This window comes from Rana temporaria, chromosome 5, assembly GCF_905171775.1.
Source record: "Rana temporaria chromosome 5, aRanTem1.1, whole genome shotgun sequence".
In the NCBI taxonomy this organism is placed as follows: Eukaryota; Metazoa; Chordata; class Amphibia; order Anura; family Ranidae; genus Rana; species Rana temporaria.
In genome coordinates this window covers 102,228,637-102,246,618 of record NC_053493.1, presented here as the reverse complement: position 1 = coordinate 102,246,618, position 17,982 = coordinate 102,228,637, and the positions used below count along the sequence as shown (strand labels likewise).

Here is a 17,982-nt window from a genome sequence, read left to right as displayed (position 1 = left end):
GTCGAGGAACTCGACAAGCTTGCTTTGCATACACACTGTCAAGACAATATCCTTGCTAAATGTGGACTTAAAAATTTTCGCAAGGATATTGGCCGATAGAATTCTGACGTATATCCCCGCCCTGATACACGCAGACCAGGTTGGGTTCACGCCAGGTAGAGAAGGCAGAGAAAATACTCAAAGAGTTTTAAGTACAATACATCTAGCCCAACAACTTAATAAGCCACTAATCATTATCTCGGCGGATGCGGAAAAAGCTTTTGACAGAGTGGATTGGGGATTTTTAAAAGCGATACTGCAACATATAGGATTAGGAAGGGGATTACAGAATTGGATTATGAGTCTTTACTCTTGCCCTACTGCAAGGGTAAAAATAAATGGGATAAAATCGGATAGCTTTTCCATTCAGAACGGAACCCGACAGGGATGCCCCCTCTCCCCCATTATATTTATCCTCTCACTGGAACCATTTCTGAGAGTTGTTAGAGCAAACACAGATATAAAAGGTATACGAGGTAAGGGAGAAGAATACAAGGTAGCAGCGTATGCCGATGATCTACTGTTCACAATAACCGCCCCAATAACATCGTTACCATGCCTATTTGCAGAAATAAAAAGATATGGAGACATATCTAACTTTAAAGTAAATTACAACAAGTCGGAAGCTATGGGAGTGGAGGTAGAGAGTCGGATGAAACAACAATTAACAGCTAATTTCTCCCTTAGATGGACAGATTCTCATGTAGACTATTTAGGGACTAAGATACCAAAGAAGATAAGTAGGATCTTTGAATTAAATTTTGCTCCTTTGATAAAACAAATTAAACTTGACCTACAAAAGTGGGACAAAGAAATTTTTTCTTGGTTCGGCAGAATTAATATAGTAAAAATGAATTTAATGCCAAGAATACGATATCTGTTCCAGACCTTACCAATAAAAATACCGATGGGATTTCTAAGAGATATGAGAGTCAGATTTATGAAATTTATTTGGGCAGGTAAACCTGCAAGAGTGCGGAGGAACATACTGAGTTTACCGAAAGAAAGGGGGGGAGTTGGACTTCCAGACCCCATAGGCTACTATGACGCCTCGCACTTAGCACGTATAGCAGACTGGTGCACACATCAGGAAGACAAACCATGGGTTAATATGGAACGTGAGATGTGCAACATTCCATTAGAAGGGTTGGCATGGATAGCAGAAAGCAAGATTCCTCAGAGTATAAAAAAACACCCAACGATAAATGCCACTCTTAGAGTGATCAGAAAGATCGCTAAGAAAACAAATTTGCTGAAACACATTGGTCCAATGATACCCATTTTGGGCAACCCAAGCTTTGAGCCAGGTCTTAAAGACCGATGTTTTAACAATCTGAGACGGAAGGGAATTAGCAGACTGACACACTTTATGACCAATAATCATGTGATGCATAACGATCAAATGGAACAAGCATACAGTGAGGATTTAGACTTATGGAGACGAAATCAGCTGAGAACCTTCATAGGTTCTCTAAAAATCCGAGAGGAGGAGATAGGACCACCGTCGAAATTTGAAGAAATTTGCTTAAAGAAAGAACCAAAGAGACATATGTTATCATATATGTACAATCTATTGATTGATTCTAGTGCACCCCAAGAATTAGTTTTTATACAGGCATGGGAAAGGGACTTGGGCATAAAGTTTTCAGAGAAACAGAAAAACAAGATCTTTTCATTTATACATAAAGCGTCAATTGCATCCAGATACCAGGAGGGGGGTTACAAAGTACTGACCAGGTGGTACAGGACACCGAAGTTATTGAATCGGATCTTCCCGAATACATCAAGTTTGTGCTGGAGATGCCAGAAAGAAGAAGGGACCATGATACACATTTTTTGGAGCTGTCAAAAATTAAAGGAATTCTGGGACATGGTCTCGGAGACGATTCGAGAGATTACTGGGGTAAATTTAGGTGATAGACCAGAAGCATTTTTGCTCTTCGATATTTCACTGTCTCTGGAAAAGTATAAACAATCCTTATTAAGACATTTATTAACGGCAGCTAAGGCGTGCATACCAATCCTATGGAAGAGCACGATTCCTCCAACAAAAATACAATGGTTTAGCAGAATAAATGAGATTCAATTGATGGAAAATCTTACCATGGGACTCAGGGAGCGAGAGGAGGAGTATTTGAGGACTTGGACCCCATATATTGAATATGGGGGTTGTGATAACTAGAGGGGGCGGGAGGGGCTGGAGAGAGGGGGGAGAATCTGTTCCCTTTTTTTTTTTTGTTGTCTCTGTTTTTTGTTTTTTCTCTTTGTGGGGGGGGGGGGGGAACTATTGCTCTTTGATGGTAAAGATGCTCTCTCGAAGATTGTAGTGGAGGGCAGTAAGAATAGGTAAAAGAATGCATTACAATTAAGGAAAGGAAAAATTTATATGATATAAACTGCAGATATTCAAAATATGGAATGTGAGATATTTAGTTAATGTTAAATATGGTTGATATGTCATTGAGGAAATTGAAATGGCTGTATTTTATTTTCTGTATATGATAAAAGAAAAAGATATATAAAATAAAGAATTATAAAAAAAAAAGACAGAATCTCCTCGTTCTCAAACGCGGTGACATACAACACATACAACGGCAGGGGAAGTTCGATTCCACTGGCTAAACTCTTGGGGCTGCTTTTGCTAATCTCATGTGTTTGCGTGTTAAGTAAAAGTTTGGTAAGAGACGATTTGCACTTTTCAGTCTGTTACAGCTTGAAAAATGTGTTATCTCCATTACAAATGCTACTCTTACTCCCATCCCATACTTTATTCTGAGCAAGCGCGGGTTTCTTAGCATACACACGCTCGAGTTTCTCGTCGGAAACCAGCCCGACCAGGAACTCGACGAGCCAATTTGAGACTCCCGTCGAGGAAATAGAGAACATGCTCTCTTTTTGGCTCGTCGAGTTTCTCGACAGTTTCCTCGACGAAAATGTACACACGACCGGTTTCCTCGGCTAAAAATATCTCCCAGCAAGTTTCTTGCTGTTTTTTGTCGGGAAACTCGGTCGTGTGTACGAGGCCTAAGACTACAAGATTTTAGGGGAAAGCAGATTTCCCTTTTTTCCTCCTTTATTTTTTGCTATGATTTAAAGAGCAAAGAAAACAATGCTCAAGCAAAAGATGGCACACCAATGCCATCTTGAAAGTCCAGTTACCTTTAATGAGCAAGCAAAACAGCACAAAGCACACAGCAGACCTCCGACCTGAGGCTACACCTACATTTCACCAATGACAGGGCTTAATCTTATCTCCACAAATAAGCCCTATCATAGGTGAAACGCGTTAGTATGTGGCCTAAGGTGAGATGTCTGCAGTGTGTGTTGTAAGCTGCTTTGTTTTCTCATTAAAGTTTACTGGTATTTTAAGATGTCATTGGGGTGTGGCCCTTTTTCCTTGAGCTTGAGGGTAGCGAGAGTGGGGCTCTTGGGCTTTGGCATGCGGCTAGACCACAGGACCAAGGAGTAGATATGAGGAAATGTCTAATAAAAAATTAACATTTACATGAAAGAATCTATAGAACTTGGTCTATTCTTTTATTCATATCTATGTCCTTTTTTTTTTTTTGAGAGGAAAATCTACATAATGAAGGGAATTCTGACCATGGGGAACCCAGACAACAATAGAGACCTGTCTAAGGTGCAAATCCTGCCCTACTCTAAAATCAAAAAAAGGCAAAGAATTTTGATTGGATTCTAGGCGAGTAAAGGAATACTTGATTATTACTCGCCTATCTCTCCTTCTCCAGCTCTAATATATGAGATGGTGCTCAATGTCCTCCCCTACAATGCAGGATTGCAGAGATGCCATGCCCAGTTAAAGTATTTGTAAAGTTACACTGTTACTTTACTGGTATCCCCCCTGGATCATGCAGTTACTAACTATAGTGTGTTTTTTTTATATGAAAAGGTTAAATACATTTTCTCACATCACAGCTGTGCGGTCACATGATCCCCCTCCAAATGTCTTCCTCAATCTATGCATAGAAGCAGGAGGGGCCGAGATTCCCCTGTGATGTAGACCGGCCAGCAGAGGAAAGTCACATGACCGCACAGCAGTGGTGTGGGAAAGGGTATTTAGCCTTTTCATTAAAAAAAACACATACTATAGGTAATAGCTGCACAATCCAGAGGGGAGGAGGGGAGGATAGCTGCTTTATGCTGACAGGGAGAGGGGAGAGACTCACAGCCAGGAGCGGGATGACGGAGGCACGTAAACTGACCACAGTATCATGGCTCAGCAGCCATGATTACCGTGGTCAGCACAGACAAGGGGGGCACAGGAACAGGCAGGATCAACCAGGTATATTGCAACATAGGAAGGGATAAATTATGATCATGCCTTTTAAAGGAGCAGGTTTTTTTTTTTTGGGGGGGGGGGTTACAACGTCTTTAAATGGCAAAAAGTAGCTTCTTAATGGGTGGGGAGGATGCCTGTGGGAACTGAGGAACAAAATAAATATTCCTACTGGAGAAGGGGGTGGGAAGATGACTTGAGATCAGCCTAAAATAAAAGTCTATATTGGTTAGAGAGGAAAGAAATCCTTTTGTTTGTATGAGCACTGCACGTAGGTGGAAAAGAAGAAATGAGAACGCTTGAAACTCTGAGCATTGTAATTATTCACATACAAATCCAACGCTGTTTATAATTAGATGTAGTGTCATTTGACTGTTGTGGTTCACCAGTTTGTACTACATTCAGCACAGACATACAGTTTATCCAACGTTGCTTTCACTTCATACTGATTTATGCATTTGAAACATTTTTATTTAATTTTCAGAACACTTTTAGTCACACTTCCAGCTCTGGAATTTAGGTGTGGTTCAGTAGTTGCAGACTGTAATTTCATATTGGCTGCAGCATTCTAGAACTATACAATTGTGGATTTGTTTTTCTTCTTCTTTTTTTTTTTTAATAGTAATACATTTAAGAAGTGACAACATTTGACTGTAGTTTCCAAGGAAGTTTTAGTCTGATTCATTACATTATATACATCATACTTGGACAAAGCAACTACAGTTGTGAACGAGCGTTTGTGGACCTTTAGGGATTTTGAATTTCTGCATGAACGACTATTAAAATGTGTTCAGATTTTCATTTGAAGTTATAATAAATAATACAGGCAGCCTTATTTAACAAACAACTTCAGTAGATGACATTGCCTTTTCTTTATTAGGAAAATGGTCTATGCCGTCAAAGTCATTTGAGTGAAAAAGTATATGAACCTTTAAGCTGACCATGCACAGATTTTCAAACCAATGTTTGTACAAATATTTGTGTGAAAATTCTTAGTATATTTAGTGACTTGACGAATATCATCAAAAGTACTTTTTATTTATTTTTTAACATTCACTTTAGGAATTAATTTTCTGAAAGGAATCCATATACAGTGGAACCTTGGATTACGAGCCTAATCCGTTCCAGGAGAATGCTCGTAATCCAAAGTACTCGCATATCAAAGCAAGTTTCCCCATTGAGAACCAGCTCTCAAACATTTGTTATCGGAAATTCCAACAGCAAATGTCCGATGGAGCATACACACGGTCGGATTTTCCGACAACAAGCTCACATCCAAAATTTGTTGTCGCAAATTCCGACCATGTGTACGTGGAATTAGATTCATAAAACAGCACATGGGCTTAAAAATCGAACTATGCAATATAACAAATAAATCTGCTATAAAATCACCTAAATATTCATTATAACACAATGGTGCAGATACATAATATGGTATGTTAAAAAAAAATATCAGAAGACCTTGGAAGAGTTCTCAGGCCTCGTACACACGACCGAGTTTCTCGGCAAAAACCAGCAAGAAACTTGCTGTTTTTTTTTTTGCCGAGGAAACCGTATGTGTGTACATTTTTCGACGAGGAAACTGTCGAGGAACTCGACGAGCCAAAAAGAGAGCATGTCTTCTTTTTCCTCGACTGGAATGGAGAAACTTGCCTTGTCGAGTTCCTCGACAGCCTAACAAGGAACTCGACGAGGAAAACAATGTGTTTAGCCCGTCGAGTTCCTCGGTCGTGTGTACGAGGCTTTAGAACTCATGTTTTATCTATTTACTTCAGCCTTCATTGAAGCCTCTCCTTCTGAGAGGAGATAAATACATTACAGGGTGCAGTAGAACCTTTTCTACTGACTACATATGTGCAGATAATGTGGTGTAAAACTTTTTCAGAAAAAATAACATTGGTAAATGACAGAAACCCATGGCAAAGTCTCTTTACAAATACCACACTGTGCCTTTTATCTGCAGTGTAATACAGCAAAGTCATTACTGAGCTTCAGACTCCATAATATGCATCTTAAATGTATCCACTGCAAGACCTATGACATTCTAGGACACTAACAGATTGCAGAATGCAAATTTATTTCAGAGCAATCAGATGGATGTGTCTAAAACTTTCCCATTAGGGTGGCAGCCTGTGAAATTACATAGGGTGCCCTCCCATAGAAGTCATCCATAACTGTTTTTCACATCTGTTAAAACATAACAAAGAGTGATTAAAATAGGCAGTAGACATGCTACAAAAAATTGAAAAATATATTTGCGTACCTGTGTACAATTTCACGGTCTAGTACTCTTTCTTGTATCACTAGCAGTTGGCCTAGCAAAAGCATGTGCAATAGAGAAAGATGGAGGATTGTATTTTTGGAAGATGATATGAAGTTGTTAACGTGGCATGGTGATTTTGTCATACCAACACAGAAAGAGATGTCCAAACCCTGCTGCCACCCTCTAGTAAACTGATTTGCCCTGTGATACTTTCAAGGGGCAACATTTAACTAGAAGGCATCTCACTACTAAAGGTGGTGAAAGATTACACTTTTTTTTCCAATGGGCTGGTAGAAAAAAAACTAAATTCCTCCATCCACATGTAGCGCCTGGTTACTTTAGGTACCAGTGATATTTAAATTTAGAGGGAGATCAGAGTGTAGTTAAACTCTAAACCTAAATGGTATGTGCAAAACAGGGTATCTGTCTCAGCTTGGCTGTGCTGTGGGCTTATTCTGCTGTGCTGGGGTGTTCTTCCCACCCCTGTGCAGTAGTGAAGTCAAGGTTTGGGTGCTCTTCTCCAGCAGCCAATGAGGAGGGTTTGGCCTCGCTGTGCATGCTGGGGGAGGGTATTTATGGGGCAGACGCCATTAGTTCTGGGTTCTCCTTCGTCCAATGTGGCACCCACCTTTAGGGTGGCCACATCACGGCACCCCGGCATTATGGCCTACCTGGCCGGGGCGTGCGTGCCACGTGCGTGCCATGTTGGCCTGGAACATTTGAGCAGCAACGAGGACCCAGTAAGCGACTGGGTTCCCACCTTTGAGGATCCCAAACGGTAGTGCTGTTTGGTGCGGAGTCCGCCTAAGAAGCGTCATTGAAAGGCTGCCGGTCCAAAAGGGCCTCGACAAACCACTGGGGTTCAAGGTAGCCGGACACTGAAGGATTGATCACCTGTCAGTCGGTTCCTGAGCGACAAGTTAAAGGAGACCCAGGCATAATTCACCAAGGAGGGTTACCTCTGTAATGACAATCAGAGAGGGCCTGTGGCAGAGGTGTCTCCCTGACGTTCACCAAAGAGGGTCTGTGGCAGAGACTTTTCCTCAAGTTCAAGTTCACTATGGATGGTCTGTGGCAGGGACTTTATCCTAGAAATGTTCGAGTGATACTCCGGCTGCCAGGTCAGTGAGAGAGGCCTGTCCGGTACACTAAACCCACTCTGGCAGGAGTGGCGCAGAGAAGTGTTACGTTTGGGAGCAGGACTGTTTCCCCATCATTACGCCTGAATTTGCTATTCTCCTTTCTTCCTTCAACTTTACTTTCCTCACCACAAGTTTATTATTTTTACCCGGCTGGGTAATAAAGAGCACAGCAAAGAGCACCTGTTGCGGACATTCCTTTACTTTTACTAAATGCATCATGCACCCCTAGGAATTCGGAAGAGCCAAAGGTAATCGTGCCACCCAAAACAACCAGCAGCTCCTCCGGGGGTAGTGCTACACACACAAGTGAGGTGGATAGAGGAAAGGTCCTCGCTGGTACACTGTATCCTGATAGCAGGCCTCTTCTGCTTGCAAAATACACTGCAGCTACAGATCGACAAAAGTTGTCCAACATTCCCATTTGACAGAATTCAACCTAATGATTAACTTCTGTTGAGCAGGGATGACTATACATAGATCAAAATTTGGAGGGTTCCTGTTTGTTGTTTTTAGATCTGAAGTGCCATACAGGAGCTTCCTTGGGGCAGGATCCTAGGTTTAGGCCCCATAGACTCTTTCAGGGGCACCTGAAAAAGGCATGGAACACACATTTTTATATGCGCTTCTGTTGAAGTCAGTGGGACCAAAAATGCTCCATTCTGCTTCAAAAGTATCTTGAGTACAATTTTAAGCTTTAGACCTTGAGCTCTAACTGCCTGAATGCTCAAATGTGAGCAGGGACAATTTACAATCATGGGATTTGGCTTGTTGAGTGTTTTGGAACGTTGAGCTTCAAGCTACAGACTACTCATGTGTAAATGGAGGCTTAAAATAATAATCTACTTATCTTTGTTATCTTTTCAGTACCTGCTACAATGGGCTGTGGACTTAATAAGTTTGATAAGTTTGATGAGAAAAGGCCAGGAAATATATATTCTACACTGAAACGGCCAAATGTTGAAACCAAGATTGATGTGTCCTATGAATATCGGTATGTTGACTTCACAACCATCAGTGAAGGTAAGTTAAATTGTCTGATACCAAAATATATAACTGTAGATTCATTTTCCAAGAAATAGCATGACCCTATTTGATGTTTTTATGATTGCATTATTAATTGTCCTAGTACATATACTAGCTATTACAGGTCTAAACTAGAGCCTCAACACATGGTTTATTTATCATTTTTGGGGATAGCTTCAGTAATAGCACTATTAAGTACTTGCATCTAGGGGGCACCTTTTTTATATACTATGGCCCAGATTCACAAAGGAGATACGACGGAGTATCTCAGATACTCCGTCGTATCTCTCAGAGTATCTATGCGACTGATTCATAGAACCAGTTACTCATAGATATCCCTAAGATCCGACAGGTGTAATTGTTTTACACTGTCGGATCTTAGGATGCATTACCGCTGGGGGGAGTTCGCGTCGTAAACCAGTGTCGGGTATGCAAATTAGGAGTTACGGCGATCCACAACGGTTTTTCGCGTTCGCTACGTCGCCGCTAGTCTAGTTTCCCGTCGCAAAGTTAGTCGTCGTTTTGGGTGCCTTAACTTTAGACAGCAAATGCATTGCTGTCTAAAGTATGGCCGTCGTTCCCACGTCGAAATTAAAAATTTCACGTCGTTTGCGTAACACGTCCGGGAATACGGAAGTACGCTACACACGTCGCCGATCGCAAAAATTACGTCAGTTCGCGCAAAGCACAGCGGGAATTTCGAAACGGAGCATGCGCAGTAGGTCCGGTGCGGGAGCGCGCCAAATTTAAATTGTACCCGCCCATTCGATTTGGACCGCCTTGCGCCGGACGTATTTACGATACACCGCCGCAAGTTTCCAGGTAAGTGCTTTGTGGATCGGGCACTAAAACTGAAAACTTGCGGCGGTGTAACGTAAACGGCTTACGTTACACGGGCGCAATTGTACCTGAATCTGGCCCAAAAACACAGACTCTAATTCGTACATAGACGAGCACAGAGCTTTCAATTAGAAGTTGTTTGCCTGGAGCTCCACTTTAAATATATAGATACTGTGGGGTTGATTTACTAAAACTGGAGTGTGCATAATTTGGTGTAGCTCTGCAAAGAAGCCAATCAGCTTCCAGGTTTTAACTCCTTTTTGGCCGCAAGCGGGGGGTAAAACCGCACCGCTAGCAGCCAAATTCCGCTGCAATTCCGACGGTAAAGCGGCGCCTACAAACCGACCTGGAACTCTCTAGTTTAGGTAAATCAACCCCTAAGACCTGAAACAGCCACTGCTGTCTCTCCAGCGGTGTGCTAGCAGGACCACTCCAAAAGTCCTGCTAGCTGCATCTTTGGAGCTTTGAAAGCAATGGGAAACCACGGCTATACCGCCGGCAATGCGCCTCTGCAGAGCGGGGGGTAAAACCGCATTGGTAGCAGCCAAATCCCGCTGCAATTCCGACGGTATAGCGCTGCTAAAAATAGTGGCACTTTACCGCCACCGCACCTCCCACACCAGTGTGAAAGAGACCTTAGGCAGGCCATACATGGGTTCGAATCACGAAATAATTTTCTTTCGAAAATCTTATCTAAGAATTTTCGTTCGTATTTCACACCATTAGTGGGCTGCAGCAACAGCCTATTTTTGTGCGGCCATTGAATTTAAGTAATTGGACATGTTGGAAATTATTTGTAAAACAGACCATTTTTGAATCAATAATGGGAGAATCGTGGGAGAAATGCAATCGAAAAAGAAATGCGCATGTGCAAGAAAAGAAAATTCCCAGAAATAAAAGCAGATTACCGGACACAAAAATAATTTTCTGTAGCAACATGAGGTGAAATTTCAAAATCATTAGTGGCATTAATCAGGTCACAAAACGCACAAACTTTCTGATTTTCAAAAGAAAATTCTTTCGAAATTCGACCATGTATGGCCTGCCTGAGGCCTCGTATACACAACCGAGGAACTCGTCGGAAAAGACACATAGTTTTCCTCGACGAGTTCCTTGTTAAGCTTGTCGAGGAACTCGACAAGCTTGCTTTGCGTACACACGGTCAAGACAAAATCTCCTAGTTCTCAAACGCGGTGACGTACAACACATACAACGGCAGGGGAAGTTTGATTCCACTGGCACAACCCTTGGGGCTGCTTTTGCTAATCTCATGTTACTGCGTGTTAAGTAAAAGTTTGGTAAGAGACGATTTGCACTTTTCAGTCTGTTACAGCGTGAAAAATATGTTATCTCCATTACAAATGCTACTTTTACTCCCGTCTAATACTTTATTCTGAGCATGCGCGGGTTTCTTAACATACACGCTCGAGTTTCTTGTCAAAAACCAGCCCGACGAGGAACACGACGAGGAAATTGAGACTCTCGTTGAGGAAAAAGAGAACTTGACAGTTCCCTCGATAAAAAACATACACACGGCCGGTTTCCTCGGCAAAAAAGCTCTTCCACCAAGTTTCTTGATGTATTCTGTCGAGGAAAACTTATAGCATTAGGAAATCTGAACTAAAAGTCTTTGCAAAAAATATTTACGGACAAAGACACAGAGCAACACAAAAACAGAGACATTTACTGACACACATTTCCTTGTGATTCAGTATTTTTTCTTTTGAGGCCCATAGCCTCAAGCTGATTGCATAACTTCCTCATTAGCCTGTAACAACCCTTGGCAGCCAGTTACTTACTTATTCTTTTACTGTGTGTCAGTTTATGCGCACATATATCTGTATTTATCCAGTTACATGTTGTATTATGCATGGATCCTCAATGAGGTCTACATTATTATTTTTAATCAAGTCTAGCCATGGAGAAAATTGCTTTTGAAATCTTTTTTTTGTAATCGTAGTCAAAGAGGAATCACTTGCATTATCCATTGTCCTTATTGCCTTGTTTGCATGTCCGCATTTAGCAATGGCCTCCAGCATTAATATTTCTAGCGTTTCATCATTCATGCATTCCTTTATTAGACATGCTGAGCCTGGTGACATCTGAACGTTTTCGGCTTTTTTTACTGTCTCTGTGCTCTGTGTCTTTCAAAGAGATGGTATTTTTCCGGGATGCCTCGATTTTGGTGTGACTGCTTATGTGCAAACTCTCTTTAAATTATGGCCTTTGATTAGAAATAAAATAAATGCTGGTAAGTTGCAATATAATAAATGTTTGCTTTTGAGTTTAATACTGCTTTAAGGTAGAGTACACACGACCGAGTTTCTCGTGTGTACACTTTTCGACGAGGAAACTGTCGAGGATCTCGTCGAGCCAAAAAGAAAGCATGTCTTCTTTTTCCTCGACGGGAATGGAGAAATTTGGCTCGCCAAGATCCTCGACAGCCTAACAAGGAACTCGACGAGCAAAACGATGTGTTTCGCCCGTCGAGTTTTCTCGGTCGTGTGTACGAGGCTTTAGTTTTTTCTTTGTGTTATGAGTCTTGTGCATATTAACTAGCTAGGGCTTGTTTAGACTGTGATACAGAAGGCTTTAGTTGTACTTAATTGTCACTTGCTGGTTAGTAAAACAAAAAGTAAAAGACCAAATCTTTCCTGTTTAGTCACTTCAAAAGGCTACGGTTATGTTTTTCTTTTGTAGGAGATGGCTTGGAGTTCAACTCTACTTTTATGACAAGTCTGATATTGTAACGTAGAACAGCATGTAATCTACTTTGTAAGCTGTATCCATAATTATATGTTATGCCTGTACAGATTTTGCAGTATTTTCAGTAGCCTGTTAGTTGCTAGAGGATCGCTTTTATGAAATAGGACCATGTTTAGTTTTTTTTTTCCATTAAAAATAACAAACATGTTATACTTACCTGCCCTGTGTGGTGGATTTGCACAGACCAGCCCTGATTCTCCTCTTCTCTGGTCCCTCTTTGGCGCTCCTGGCCCCTCCCACTTGTTGAGTGCCCCCACAGCAAGCGGGCCAGTCAAATTCCTCCACCCCAAACGCACTCATTCATGTCTTTATGGATCTTTATGGCTTTATGCACTGGAACAGGAAGAGGCCATATAAAACTGTTTCCACAAAGTTAGGAGCATAAAATTGTCCAAAATGTCTTGGTATGCTGATGTAAGTGTTCCCTTCACTAGAACTAAGGGACCAAGCCCATCATGTGAAGAACAACACAACACCATAGAAATGATTTGGACCAGTACACAAAGCAAGGTCCATAAAGACATGAATGAGTGTGTTTGGGGGTGGAGATACCTGACTGGCCTGCACAAAGTCCTGACCCCAATCCAATAGAACACCTTTGGAATGAATTAGAGCAGAGACTGCGAGCCAGGCCTTCTCATCCTACATCAGTGCTTGGCCTCACAAATGCGCTTCTGGAAGAATGGTCAATTATTCCCATAGACACACTCCTAAACCAAGTACAACCTTCCCAGAAAGTTGAAGTTGTTATTACTGCAAAGGATGAGTCAACTCAATATTGAATCCTACGGACTAAGACTGGGATGCCATTAAAGTTTATGTGCGTATAAAGGTGGGCGTCCCAATACTTTTAACAATATATTGTATATGGCTCCAGCATCTGTCCAATGCTGCAGCTGTCTTCCGCCAACTCTAAGACCAAGAAATGTGCAATCACATGACCGCTGGCAGTGACTGTCAGTCGATGGCTCCCTGCTCTGCTCCTCCAGGACTTAGTTGAGCGCCAGGCTGTGGAGGGGACGTGAAGTGGCTGGATCTGACTCTCAGCAAAGCGATGTGAGGCTGAGCCAGCTGTTTGTCAGGCATCTGGGTGGATCCCGACATTATTGTTTGGATACCTGCAGAGCCTGGACTGGCTCTGTGACGTCAGCTGACAGCACATTTTTGGCTGAATCTGAGTCACAGAAGTGCAAAAGTAAGTGCACTCCTGTGAGGAGACGTATGGCCTAAAAAAGCTTTGGCCATACTTGTCTTTTAACAAAGGGATTGGGCAGTTTTCAACATACAGGACTGCCCCAAATTCCTGCCAGTTTGGACCTGGTGTATAGAATGTAAACTGTCTGCTGACACCCTGGCAGACAGCTCATATTCCTCTCTCTGCTTGAGAAATGAACACACTACATGGGCAGAGCGGCATATAGGCATAGAAAGCCTTCCTCTTCCCTCTTGCTGTCAGCTGAGTAGTTTGGCAGGCAAAGGGAGCCGGAACAAGAAGCTTCTGCTCTTCTACACCATATACTGTGTCTGGTTTGGACACTGCATTGAATACAGAGCAGAACACTCCTAGTTGACAGTGGAACAGGTTATGCTCCGGTTTCTCAGTTTAGAAGAGTGGTGCAGGTTTTTTGCCTGTTCAGCTCCTTGTCGATTCCCCCTAAAGTATCTGCTGCAAGAAATTGAATTACTCTTTCCAAAGAGCAAAAATACAAGTAACAGAATAGCAAACTTGGCACTCATTTGTTCAGAACATAAGACTTTGTTTATTTAACTAATAATAAAACCATAAATCTGTATGCTGGCACACGTAACAAAGCTGTTAGTAATCAAAGCACAAACATAAAAAGCATTAAAAAAAACAAAAAAAACAGTGCAGAGGTTATTAAAACCTCTCCAACCACTCCGGAAATGTTGACCCCCCTACATGACCAGGCCATTTTTTGCGATACCGACACTGCGTTACTTTAACTGACAATTGGGCAGTCGACACTGTAAACAAATACATTTTTTGGCCTTTTTTTCCCCCACAAATAGAGATTTTTTTTCAGTATTATTTGATCACCTCTACTATTTTTATTTTTGGTGCTATAAACAAAAGAAGACAAGTTAAAAAAAAATTACTTTCTGCTATAAAACATTCCCAATAAAACAATTTTAAAAATCAAATTTCTTCATCACTTTATGCCAATATGTATTCTGCTACATATTTGTGGTAAAAAAATCCCGATAAACATATATTGATTGGTTTGCGCAAACGTTATAGTGTCTACAAACTATTGGACATTTTTATTTTTTACGACTTATAGCGGGACTGCGATATTGCAGCGGACAAATCAGACACCTAACTGATGCTTTTGACATGTTTTGGGGACCAGTGACACTAATGCAGTGATCAGTGCTAAAAAAATATGACCCTGTATGTACTAATGACATTGGTAGGGAAGCGGTTAACTTCAAGGGAGATCAAAGGGCTAAGTGTATAAGGTGTGTCTATTAAATAACTCACATTTTATATGTATTATAAATGTAATGTTTGCCCCTTCAATATATTCCCCATTTGCACTAATACATTGCTGCAGTCTTGTTTTCCACTGGTCGAAAGTATGGAGAAAATAAATTTCTGTCAGCTGTTTCAACACATTTGCCATTTTCTTCTTTACAGCATCAACTGACTCAAAACGTGTCCCTTTAAGCACTGATTTAACTTTTGGGAATTCATTCTCACGTGCCTTGCTGAATCTTTTGTGCCACTCAAACACACGCGCACGAGACAGGCCGTCATTCCCATAAATTAATAAATACTGATGCGCTCGTATTAACTCATGTGCAATGTGAATCGTACATATACAATCAAGCAAAAAAAACTGGTGAAGAAACTCTTAATATATGTGAGTAGATCATGAAAAAGTCCTGATGATTGAATCAGCCAGTCTGCAGTGATCCTTCCCTAATTGCCAAGCTCTCACTTCAATGTGATCAGGTTACAACAACCTCCAGCAAGCGATCAGATGTTTCCAGTTTCATTCAGTCACATGCAAAAGAGGGGGAAAAGGAAACAGCGCAATATTGTACCATATAGATGTGGATAAAGGCTGCACTTAGTGCACTCACGTATCCTCACTTAAGTTATAGACAGGGTATGTTGCCGCTCAGTTTAAGTGGACTCCTCACTCGGGATAGACATCCGATGGTCCATCACTGTAGGCTCCTCCCCCACATGTATCGTCACTCGTCACGTGACTTAGTCATGGGTATTCTACCGTCATTCCCATAAGCTGTAGTAAGCATTTGAAAACACTCTGTTGTTGTTTTGTGCAATTTTACAAAAAATTTCTAATTGACACGTTGTTCAACTTTTAAACTTTTTTCCGCACACTAAAGAAAACACAACCAAACTAAATAGCGACTCACAATCAACTGAACGTCGTAGCGTGTTGCTGCTTGTCATGCAGGTTCAAACATGTTCAAGGTCACCACACATGCAGTTATACCCGGTTCTGACTGCTTCGTTTACTATGTAGGATCACAGCTTTGTTATACAATAGATAAACCTCGTATGCCTAGGTTGTGCTTACTCACTGTGGGGGAGGTGCTTTGAATAGGGGAAGGCAAAAATCTGTGTCCCTGCTTTGCAGAAACACAGGATCAATACCTTCCCCTCTAACACAATGACACTCTGCCTTGTTTACATGCCTGTGTCCTGTGTAATCAACGCTCACCAGGGGGCATCCCCGCACACGCCCCAGGCCTGGAAGTGTCAGATTATGTACTAGGTACATGATCTGGCACAGAGCGGCAGCTCTGCCGCAGTAAATGTACAGTGGGTGGTCCACAAGTGGTTATTAACTAATTAAAATTCTATTGCTTCTATTTTAACTCTAAAAAGTTAAATGCAGAGGTTGAAACATTCTAACATTTTCGGGTTAAAATCCCTAATTGCAGTGTGCCTAAAAAGCAGTGCCAGTTGTCACACTGTGCCTGTTACCTGGTTGGCCAAAGATGGAAATCCCCTTTATTTGAAAATTTATGCAAAGACGTAATGGAAAAAAAAGGTTTCCTTATGCGAATGTTTAGTGGTCCAAAATACTGCATTGAAAGCAATTTGACATAGATTTTCTTTCTACAATCGCACAAGAATAACATTTTACCCATTTACAATGTCAAAATTATATGTAATCTAGTGAAGACATATTATTCTGGCTCTGGGGCAAATAGCCCAGAAATGCATTTTCTCAAAGTAGCTGGATGCCAAAGTGCACTTACTCTAAACAGGGCAATTTTTCTAATAGCATGCGGGTAGTTTGTACAAAAAGGCTTCCATTTGATATTGTGCAAACCTGAGTTCAAATTCTGTATACCCTGACAGCAAGAACTAAAGGGAAGCATAAAACATGTATTATTACTAGCGTGTCAATAGAAAGCAAGTTTTTGGTAGCTGGAAAGGCATCATAAGATTGGGAGCAACATCGCATACAACACACATAGCGAGGTTCCAAAATTTCTCTAAAATGGTATATTTCTTTTCTCTAGGAGGGTTATTTTTAAAGATTTTTTCTGACAATCCAGACATAAAAATATCAATACCTAAGATGAGTTTACACAGCGCTTTACAATTTAAAAGGGAGACAATATACCGTATTTTTCTGACCATAAGACGCACTTTTTCCCCCAAATGTATGGGGGGAAAATGTCTCTGTGTCTTATAGTCCGAATATTGAATGGACAGCCCCCCCCCCCCCCGTCTCCACCATTTCACATACCGGGGATAGCAATGGTCAGAAAACATAACAACAAAACCTGGGGAATGCCCAGGGAAAAACCAAGCCTACTTACCGACCAGCTTGCAGAGCAACCAATTAACCTGTCTAACAGTATGCGTTAAAAACAAGGGTTTTGTCCGCACGCATTTGCAAACGCATGCGTGAGCCACAAAGCCGTTCCAAGGCACCCTGTAATCTGTGGTCCTAACACTAAACAATGAGCGTCCCCACAGTGGAGGCACATGCATTCTAATGGATAGATATGGGCAGGTGGACTGAAGGGGAGCCACCCCTCCTTAAAGGTACAGGAGCACACCAAACACCCAGCATGTAGCACAATGGCTGCAAAGGTGTTGGTGCACTGCTGGACCAATATAAGCACCACAGGTGAAACATAAACGTGTCCACCGCCCCCATCTATAGCTGGCAATCGCAGTAAGTGGCATTGAAAGGCTAAAGCAGATAACAACAAAACCTGGGGAATGCCCAGGGAAAAACCAAGCTTACTTACTGACCAGCTTGCAGAGCAACCAATTAACCTGTCTAACAGTATGTGTTAAAAACAGGGGTTTTGTCAGAAAAAATTGTCAGGCAGAGCAGGTTCATCAGCGGGCACCATCAGGCTTAGGATCAGGCTGGTCCACGGCGGAATGGCGGCATGGCGGAATAGCGGGCGGGCGGCATGGCGACATGGCGGGCGGCATTGCGGGTGGGCGGCATGTCGGCACGGGAAGCGAGCTGCCTACGAAGAAGCCCCAAGAACCTTTGCGCCTTGTCCAGTGCACGGAGATACGCCCACACGACATCACGTCGTATTACTCCGTGCACTGGCGCTCTCCTGAGTCAGCTGACCAG

General features: G+C 41.9%; 1 protein-coding gene across 1 annotated transcript in view; it reads left to right on the top strand.

Moving 5' to 3' along the window:
* RFTN1 (raftlin, lipid raft linker 1) overlaps positions 1-17,982 on the top strand; it is a 475,198-nt gene that overhangs the window by 94,591 nt on the left and 362,625 nt on the right. Inside the window, exon 2 of the mRNA XM_040352954.1 lies at positions 8,606-8,761. Coding sequence (XP_040208888.1) covers positions 8,617-8,761 — 145 coding nt within the window. The 5' untranslated portion in view covers positions 8,606-8,616. The remainder of the gene's footprint in view (positions 1-8,605; positions 8,762-17,982) is intronic.